Source organism: Saccostrea echinata, unplaced genomic scaffold (genome assembly GCF_033153115.1).
Source record: "Saccostrea echinata isolate AGI-Se365-2 ecotype Australia unplaced genomic scaffold, CSIRO_AGI_Sech_v1 ptg000012l, whole genome shotgun sequence".
Lineage (NCBI taxonomy): Eukaryota > Metazoa > Mollusca > Bivalvia > Ostreida > Ostreidae > Saccostrea > Saccostrea echinata.
Window position 1 is genome coordinate 10,790,001 of NW_026889761.1, and position 11,049 is coordinate 10,801,049.

At 31.6% G+C, this 11,049-nt stretch overlaps 1 protein-coding gene across 1 annotated transcript in view; it reads left to right on the forward strand.

Annotated features, from left to right (window-relative positions):
* LOC133184989 (uncharacterized) overlaps positions 1–9,625 on the forward strand; it is a 15,497-nt gene extending 5,872 nt beyond the window's left edge. Inside the window, exons 3-6 of the mRNA XM_061320052.1 lie at positions 7,380–7,733; positions 8,113–8,205; positions 9,141–9,244; positions 9,561–9,625. Coding sequence (XP_061176036.1) covers positions 7,380–7,733; positions 8,113–8,205; positions 9,141–9,244; positions 9,561–9,602 — 593 coding nt within the window. The 3' untranslated portion in view covers positions 9,603–9,625. The remainder of the gene's footprint in view (positions 1–7,379; positions 7,734–8,112; positions 8,206–9,140; positions 9,245–9,560) is intronic.
* The last annotated feature ends 1,424 nt before the right edge of the window (positions 9,626–11,049 follow it).

The following is an 11,049-nucleotide window of genomic DNA, read 5'->3' on the forward strand; positions in this document are numbered from 1 at the left end:
AAGATGCTTTGTGGCTGGGTTGGTTGAAATTGGCCCGGCGGTTCTAGTGAAGAAGACAAAAATGTGAAAAGTTTACAGGCGGACAGATGAATGACAAACAAAATGTGATCAGAAAACCTGAAAAACTCAAGTGAGCTAAAAACTGATGATCCCAAGTACTTGGAAAGAGTTACAGTATTTGAAAAGCAGTTTTTTTTTCATGCATTAATTGTTTTCAGAAGCTGAAAAGGTATGACTTGTATCCATGTTGAAAAAACTTCACATTTCAGAAAACAGTATGATTAAAAATAGTTAATCAAGGTGCTTTGAGTAGCAAAATAAGCTAAACTGGTATAGCTAATTCAACCACAGAGCTTAGTGAATTTTAAAATGCACAACCTTTTCAACTCTTAATCATTCTTAAAATATTTATATCATCATTTCTGATTCAAGGGAGAACTAGAGATATGATCAGAAGTATATCCATTGACTAATAAACATGTACATGTATATTGTGTTTTTTAAGTCATTAATGTTTGTTTGTTGTTAAATGTCCCTCTTGGGAATTTTTCACTCATACGGAGACACCACCACTTAAAAATAATGAAGACGTACAAGTCGGATTTAAGGTTAACATTCATTTTAGGAATTTTCAACAATTAATTAAGACGTAAAGAGATAACTCCTTCCCCTTGCCCCTTCCCCTTCCCAGACCCCAGTTTGTTCATGTATGCAAACTAGTCTAATACTTTGGTTTGACATAAAAAAAATGTGAATACATACAAATAGTTTAATGGTCCATCTCTTTGAATGATTTTCATTCCTAATTCTAGGTTGACCCAAATTCATGAATGAAATGTCAAGTAATCTTATCATTGATGCACTTCTATTTAATTTGATGTAGTCATATTATGAACAAGAGAGTGGGGATGACCTCAAGGGTTCATAACCTTAAACCATTAGATGTACATAACATAATAACACAAGAAACAAAATTATGTCTAGTCAAATGGAAAAATTTTCTACTATTTAGGAGTCGCATGATCATTTGTCATTTCAGGGACAGGGAGCGGCTAGGGAGATTGGAAACCCCCCCCCCCCCCCTGGAATTTGCAGAGTTATTTAAATAGGACTATATACTGATTTACAGAAGCAAATAAAAAATGACTTTGGATGCCCTCCCCCTTTAAAAACATGGACCCCACCATCATTGTTTTTATTTTGTTTGTTTGTTTGTTTGTTTTTTTATTTTGCTCCTCAGGAAATTCTGGGCTGGAATTTTTTTGGACCGAGGTGTGGACCCCCCTCCCCCCCCCGGAAAAAAATTCCCGGATCTATGCCTGTAACTGCATGTAATGTCGACAACGGGAGATAACTCTTCAGAATGTGAAATTCGTCTATTGTGGCATCGATGATCCACTCTCTACGATCGGCTCATACATGTACATTCAGTGTCTGAGAGAGAAACGAACGACAACTCTGCATAGGAGATTGCCGATGATCTTTGATCCTTTTTAAACTTTAACCTAACCATTTGCATTTTGGTTTATTTTACCCCAATCTATACTTAAACTTGTACTTACCGACTGTCATAGGTCCTGTCAACTTCATGAAATATAATCCAATTAAAACACAAAATGAATTAATTTCCACTGATATACATGTAACACTGCACCATGTCACATGGCATGTGCAATCTAAAAATGATAATGGTAAAACTAGTACTAGTACTGGTAGGGTGACGCAAGCCCAATGTGATGTAGAAATTTTCAAAAAGGTGTTCACATACATGTACAGTACAAGAACAAATTTTAAATTATCATAACAAACGATGTTTTAACATAACTTTGCCATCTAGGCCTATTTCCAAAAACAGGCAAATTGTGTGTGTGTGTATTTGGGGGGGGGGGGGCACATATAAATTGATTGGGTATGGCTTTTCAAGGAGGTTTTTGCCTAATCAAATACTAAAAAAAGTTTGCACATTTTGATAAATTCATCAAAAACCCTTTGTACTAAAATAATATTATTTGTTGTTGAGAAGATAAATTTAATTTAAAAAGTTCCAATTATGGGCCAAAAATTTATATCCCCCCCCCTTTTTATTAAAACCTAATTTACAACATTAATTAAATTCTGATATTTCAGACTGGTAATGAATTAAGTATATGAAATGCGTATAAGAGGTTCATGGGTCACATGGTCACCTGAGCATTTTATGCTCGATTTGACGAATACATGTACTGTGTAAATTATAGAATTATTTGGACTTTTTCCTTGGTAAGCCCAATATGAAGGAGTGTGCATTTAGAGGCAAACACCTTAGTGCGGGTATTACTGTCTCATGACAGCATCTAGTTTCATATGCAATGAGCCTGAATATAACTAGTACTGCTATCAGTATGGACTTGATCCAAAAAGGAAATTATATTTTTCTGGTGTTCTGAATAAAAACAAAACCAAACTCATTAAAATGTAAACCAAATGTACATCCTGAAGTCTTAGAATCAGCATTATATACATGTACAAAATTACAAAATATAAGCACCCTGTTAGGAGTTTTCAGATCCAAACACCTTAAAATGTAAGCCCAATGCCCGAAGTCAAAAAATCGGCATTATCTGTATAAAATTACAAAATATAAGCATCCTTCTAGGACTCTTCTGAGAAATAATTGCTACATTATGAAGAATTTAAGGTACATGTACTTGACAGTTTTTCTTTGGGTCACTTCTGATGTCTAAAGACAACTAAATATAGTTAATATAAGACCATATATTCATTTTGCAACATACAAATCTGATGAATGTTCTATAAGTTTTAATTGCTTTACAAAAGTAATTGTAATATTAACTTTGGTATTTGGAACACTGATATCTTAAATAAAATGGTTACTTCAGATTGACACCTACTCCTCAAGAATTCTAATATTGACATCTCAAATATCCGACATCTCAATTGAAAGTTATTTCTTGTCCAATAAGTTCAATACAATGAGGTTTGACTGTAATTATTTTTTTGATTTAATAATTGGTCATTAAGAGATACATGTATTCATTAATTAGTGATCACAAAACATTCTTGTACAAGATGTTGCAATTTCCAACCTTTCATTTGCACTCTACAGGATCATAACAAAGATATCCTAATTCCAGTAATAGAAAATGGATGTTAATATAAAAATATTTGCATATTCCTTTTCATTCAAACTTAATCAATATGAGATTGATAATTTATGTGGTTTAACAATGATAAATCCCCCCTTTTTGTATTACAAGATCATTTCATTTCAACTTAATAGCTAGCAAATAGAATCCTCGACAAGAGCACCTAAAGATACGAGACTTGAGAAAGGCCTTTTCTAGAGGTTTACTGCTCCCAGACCCCACACAATTAAGATCCCCCTGTTTCAAGTCATATATATATTGAGTTGGAAGCTCAACTCGAGTGTAAATCTGTAACAACTTATGATATGCAACTGATCTTATGACTTACCTATATATCAGAGCCTCCTTTTCACAACATTAGTCTAAAATTTCATGAATACAAAGCACTGAACTCCAGGAAAGCTCTGGAGCATTTAAATAAATATAACAATACTCTTCTCTGGGCAAGATAGGTGGTTTCATTCTCCCTTTTATTTAAATGAATTCATCACACACTAGAGATATGATAAGGTGGTTTGCTTACAGATTTTATTTATTTATTTATTTTTATAATCTAGTGCTCTAACTTTAATTACAAATTCTTTCATGAAACAAGAATTTTAGGGCTTTCTTTGGTTCTGATGCTTTCATAAATTGATTGTTCCTCCAAACAAATCATTGTTGAGTCTGAGCCCTGTTGTAAGTAGTGCCTAATAGTTGAAAGATTCACCAAGTTCTACTTTACAATTACACAGAACATTGTATCTGTTATATTACATACCACCTGAATTTACACAAAAACTAAACTTAATCCTCTCACAAATAGAAACCTAATATAAATGTATAATAGGTCCAGAACATTCTACTAATATAACCGAACAAATGGCAAAGTTAAGGCTGCTGTACAATGTGCACCTAACAATAGCATCTATGCACAATCTATTGAATTATTTTGACCTTAGTTTTGAACAATTCCAGGCAAATGTAAGTCTTCTGTCCTTATTTTGAGAGAATTCTATGGTAAAAATAAAATATGATTTGAATGTATTTTTGAAAGATTATTTTATTGTGACATAATTTTGTAGGATTTACTGGTAGTTATATTTATATACATTTTGTTTTCAGCTTGACTTTCCGGTACTTTTGTTTGAAACTTAATAGTTTTTTTTTCCCTTAGTAAGCCCCCCCCCCTTTCTTTAAAAATAGAAATAAATTCTACACTCTAAGCTTGAAAGGTACCACTTTAAGGAAAGGATTTTTAGAAGCAATATCTATACACTGTATAAGCAGACTATTGCTTATATTTTTGTCGCATTTTACAATGGCAAAGATTAATCAAGAATAAACATTCACCGATTTATGTATTTCAAAGGTGTTGGATGTACCTGATACATTGGATTGTGATGATACGTATATTCAATGTCTGGTTTTCCAACTGGTTCACAGATTATTTGCTTTTCTTTTCTTTGACTTATATTTTGATCCATCCTCACTGTGTCCACAAAAAAGGTCCGACCGAGTTTCCATACTGTTGTTCCCCTATTCTGGGTTTGCATTTTCCGATTTCGACGCAGTATGAAACAAAAAGACAATAATTAATGTTGATAACCAATATTTGCTCATTTAATAACAATACAATGGTAAATTAATTATTTTTTGGCATAACCGCGTGTGCGTCGTCTGCTGCGTAAAAATTTTGAATCCAACATCATCCGCCTTATTTAATAAACATCAACAGTAATAAAAGCTTTAAAATGGTTGAAAAACAATACATAAATGGAAAATTATACGATTTTTTAAAATTACAAAGCAAAAATTAGATGTATTTTTTGCAAGCATTTGTTATGCGTCTTTACCTTTGAAAGGTTCAGCAGAAAGGAATGTGAAGAACAAACCCGACCCTTTATATAGACACTTGCTGTGTCATCCAAGCCCGACTATTAAAAGCCAACGTACAAGGGACCTATATACTAGTGTATAGGTCCCTGCAAATATACTTTTCTCGTAAAATAAAGGCATCTATTTTGTATACACAAATAGATGCTAATATATAAGCGTTCTTGAGAAATTGTTGGCAAAAAGTGATAAATATATGTTGGCGATCAGTAACAACAAAGAAGACACTGGATGTAATTAAAGTATGAAGGCATATTAAAGTATTGGTGTTTTGTTTTCGTGCACATGTCGTAGAGGACTAATAAAACAATTGTTGATACATAAAAACCTAAGAAAGATTTCTAAGGTATATTTCTTTGCGGCATGAATAAGGGAAATGAATTCATATTATTTGCAGTAATTTAATACTATCAAATAATAAAAAAAAGTTTCATTGAAGATGCGTGCCTTTGTTTGAAAAATCCTTTTAAAATTATGCATATAATTAACCATAGTAAATGCTTAATTTGATTTACTACAGAACTTTATTCTACTTTTATCGTACGCTAAAGCCTTTAAATCCTTAAAGTTCAATTCCAATGAATTAAATTTTGGAAATGATATGTGAATTCATGAATAAGTAATATTTCTTTTTAATATAAAATATTCCAATTTTAAGTTTTGAGAAAATGAAAATTAAGAATTTGAAATTCATAGAAACTATTGCTAATTGATAATAAGTCATCGATACATGTATATGTCGAGATGAAGGCCACAGCAAGTGTTTTTTTCTCATATAGAAGTTTTTGAATAAATTCTGCTTCATATGAATACAAAAATAGGTCTGCTAACAAGGGGGTGAATGTAGTACCCATAGGAATTCTGATATATTGTTGAAAGACCTGTTCTTCAAAAACTACATAGATATTGTCAATCAGAAACTCAAGCATCTTTTAACATTTACATTTCCAAATATTTTTCCTTAAGATTCTTTGCAAATTAGAAGACTGTTCATTTTCTCATGTACTACCATGGATGAGCATGAATATCTCCATTGTTACGTCATAATACCATATTTGACGTCAAAACTATAGTGCAAACTGTTTTGCTTTTTAAATCACTTCTGTGCCTCAGGGCCGATTTTGGGCCGATCATACAGTTGCGGAGAGTGCCACGGGGCCGATTTTAGGCCGATTTTATTGAACTGAGTTGTGACCATGTATTTCTATTTTTATTCAACATGAATAATTGTTTAACCTATGCACCTTTTTATTGCATTATGTTGGAGTGATCCATGACTTATTCGTAGAATATCATGTAAATTTTAGGCAAAAATTTATGGATGAACGAGATAAAATTCACGCCATTGATATACGAAATTTTTCAGATAAACGAGTTGTTATTCGTAATTTACTACAATTGGATACGTTCAATAAAATGATGTCATTCCAAATGTATTCTTAACACTACTGAGAAATCAATTGAAACCAAAGTTACACTTATCTATTTTACAGCAACGGTTAGAATCAACGTCATTTTACTTAAATGATGTACGTGCAAGTCCATACCTTGAGATAGGTTTCGATTTGTCCGTTTACCCGTAATTCAGTCCCTTAAAAATGATGACCGAAGTCACCGATAGTCGTAAGTTCTTTTGTAAAACGGGCCCCGGAAGTCCAGATTAATTTTTTACAAAGAAAATTGCACTTCCCTCCAATGATGACATACAAATCAAGTTAACACAAAATTAGAACTGTGGTTATTACTATTATTATTCGATTTTACCGTTTACTAGTAATTCAGTCCCTTAAAAATCGTTGGGAATGGTTATATAAAGTGTTGAAAAGTCGTACGTTTTGATATTATTGATTTTGTAAAAAAAAAAAAAAAATGATTTCAAATTTTCTAAAAGTTTTCTGGAGTTTTTAAGTATCCACATCTGATTTACACCACTTCTCGAATATCCTGTTGTACAGTACTATTGAAGTTTCTCCTTCAGTGCTGTAAATATTTTATTGAGGAGTAAAGAAAGAGGCTTGGTAGAGCATTAATTGAAACCCGCTTTGTATCCTTGTTTGCAAGAATTTTATGGAGTTTGGAATCCAGTATAGGTTTGGTAATTTAAATTCATTTTGATTGTTGGGAATAGCAAAGATATTTCAAACCGGCATATAGTTTTGAAGAATTTTCTAGATAGAAAGGGAACTATGGTTATAAGTTGGATTACCACTTGCCAGTTCAAATATTTAAAATCATTGTCTCTAGGATTATTAGATTGAATTCAAATCAGCCATAAAAATTATTCTAACTTTTTACTTTGTATTTTAAATAACATTCAGATTGCTGGTGATTTCATATAATTTAAAATATACTTTTTAGGAAATCGGATGGAAACACCGCACCTAGATTTGAAAATTCGGAATCAACAACATTTGTATCTTACCACATCTAACACAAACTCGTACCAAAGTGGTACTACGTCTACAAATGTCACGTGCTTTGTGCAAACTTCAAACCATTCAGATATTGAAGTATGGATTATGGACCTTAGGCTAAATGCATCCACCTTCCAGAATGTAACTATAAGTGATGGCAGCTCGCTTAAAGTATTAAAGGATTTACCTAATAATGATTTTACACCAAGACTGATTTCTGATATACATGCATCACAGATAAACGTAACATTCGAAACGAAAATACATAGGGAAGAGTTCATTTGGCTCGGATTTAAAGGTACCAAATTGACCAATAAACAGATGATTTTTCGGGTTGTTTTACTTTTGTATTTCTGTTTTGTGTGGGTTTTTTTTTGTTTGTTTGTTTGTTTTTTCTTTTTTGTGGTTTGTTTGGTTTTGGTTTTTTGTGTTTGTTTGTTTTGTTTTTTGTTTTTTGTTTTTTTTTGGGGGGGGGGGGGGGGGGGGGAGGTGTTGTTTTTTGTTTTTGTTTGTTTTTTATTGTTTTTATTTTATTTTATTTTATTTATTTTTTTTTTTTTTTGGTATAAAGTTTTATTCTGCTTTCAGTAAAGTGTAGATGAAAAATGTAATCAGTTAATTATCGGATATTCTACTAATTTCATTGTGTAATGCAATTATTTTGTTTTCCTTTTTAGCTGGTTCAAATGATGAGTTTATCGAAATCACATGTGACGAAAGTGGTAAAGTGTACATACAAATCGACCCAGCACCACTTTCCGAAGAACAGAGCAAGTATTTCTTTCTACGTGATTAGGGAACTGCATACGGGTATATAATAGATTAGCTTATACATGGAGATATTTAGGTGAATATAGTGCCCAAGGTGAAATATTTGTTTTGACTAATAATTTCCCTACTCCCTCATGAGCTTCTGCGCGTGCGCTTTATGATTTTAGAGCTCTCTATTGGTATGAATTTTAATTTTAATTTATAATTCTCCATGATGAAGTGATGTGTCATTAGTTTGAATATATGTCCCTTATCAAAGATCGCTAGACATGATATTCAAAAATTATGCTTAGCATATAAATGCAACTTACAAACCCTCTATATACTACAAACTAGCGAGTTAAGACATTGTGGTATTCTTTTGCAATTACAGTAATTTGCCCTTTGATCTAAAATGGAATTAATTTAAATCTACCGTGAATTACACAACTTATAATCAATCCAAACATTCTTAACATTTTGAAAAGTCAAGATAAATCCATTGAACACTTTATTTGCATGTGTTTTCCCCACTTAAATTATAATTAACAACAATGATTTTTGTTTATCTATGCTCCATTGTCTTTGAACATTTTTACCTGAGGGTAAATGCCACGTATTTTGAAAATTTATATTTACATTGATAAACTCAACATTTACACCTGAATACAATATAATTTTCCCAATGTCAAAAAATATTTTTCTTTAATGTATAGAGGATGCCAAGGATCAGGATCCAAGAGGGTTGTGATATTCTCAACCAAGATTGTGCTTAAGCAGCCAAAACCATTGGAAAATATGATATTAAAATTACATTTGTATATTACAAATTCTGTCCTGAAAATACCTTTGTCCTTGTAAATACCACCCCCAAAACAGGTTTTCAGGAAAGAATTAATGCAAGAAAGTAATTCAATGTTATTATGGATTTTTACAATAAATGATTCCATTACAGAACAAAATGGTATGATTATAGCCAGTGTGACCGGCGGACTGGGGTTTCTGGTCATTTGCATCATTTTCGGTGTGGCGTTTTACAGACGATATAAAATTAGAAAGGTAACCATTTGTTGCTTTTAAAAAGATATTTAGATATTTATATAGGTGCTTCAATCTAATTTTGAAAAGATTAAAATACACTGACTCTATTTCAACATTACCTGTTTTCAAATATGATATCAGTCAAATTTATCTCTCACAGAAACCTTTCAATGAAAGAAACAATTTCATTTAGGTTATATTTCTTATGCTTACCAGTAACATGATATTTTTTTATCGATATCTACATGTGTTTAGTGTCTGACAGTCATTTGCATGTAGCACAATCAAATTTTGTTGTAAATACTACAAAACTAAAGTGACTTTTTTATTACAGATTGCAGAAGAAAAACAAAATCTTTCAGAAAATGAAGATTAAAAATAAAGTTTAGTCCTATTACATCTTTTATTTCATTGTTAATTTTGCTATCAAATTTGTTTTGGTCTACCATGAAACATATTGCATATGTATCGCATATTATATATCTTTACAGCTAAAGTGACATTAAAGCAGAGAGACAAAGTTCTGCTATTAATGTCTCTGATGACACAAGATTGAAGATGTAATAATTTAGATTTTTATTAAGCAGACTATTAACAAATAAGTTGATCATACAAGGAAATCAACAATCTCGTATGAAGTCACCATTTCTCATATTTTATGGTCGACATGATGACCTTGTTTGTAAAAACAATGTGTCGTTAAGTCTCTTTTACAAATTTTTAGGCCATTATTTTTATACTGAAATGCATAATAGTCTTGGGATTTTTCTATTTACCCGATCATTACATGCAAGGAGCATGACCGGCCGAAAGGGAATGCTCCACCATGGCATCTGATCTTTTCGTAATTTGTAATTTTTCTTTTTTAAAAATGAACTTTCGTTTAATGATCATTGTTCATTTTCTTCATATTTCATCCTTTCCAAGAAAACAAGAAAAAATATCAAATATAATGCAAAGTTATGACAGTTGTTTATTGGTGGTTGTAATAAAAAAAAAAAAACGCAAAAAAAGTTTTCTGTTTTCACAAAGCACGCATCTTAACGAACACACTGTATTTAAACTTGCAAATATTTTCCTTAGATAAATTTCATAAATATTATGAATTCTGTGGAAGATAACGCCAGGCGATGGGCCAGACATAAAAAAGAAGACCTTTACACTTATAAGAATAGATTTAATTTATCAAATGTATGCTAAACTCTCGCATTAAGCGATTGAGAGGCAATATAAAAACCATCTATCCTTCTATGTTTAGTAATTCAGAAGTGAAAAAAGAATTAGATAGATTACAAGATCAGTATGTACAGGTCCCAGCGGACAAAGCAGGTAACAATATTGTCTTTGTTTCTAAGGCTCATTATTTTAATTCTAATTTAGGGGAACTGGGATTTAATTCTACAAATTGCAATCCAACGCATACCCATAGCTCCCTTTCTAACGAAAAATCAAATGTCAGTTTCGAATAATTTAATATTTCCAGCAACCAAAATGAATTGGAATTACCATATCTACATTGGAGTCCAAAACTTCATAAAAACCCTTACAAACAAAGATACATAGGAAGTACCAGTAAATGTTCTACCAGGCCTATTTCTTTACTCTTCACTAAAATATTAACGGAAGTTAAGAAGAAACTTTAGGAATTCTGTACATAAATATTCGAGAAGTGGTGTAAATTAGATGTGGATTATTAAAAACTCCAGGGAACCTTTGGAAAATTTTGAAATCACAAAAATTTACCAAAATCAATAACAATAAAACTTACGACTTTTCAACTCTATATACAACTATTCCCCACGATAAATTAAAGTCCACGCTTT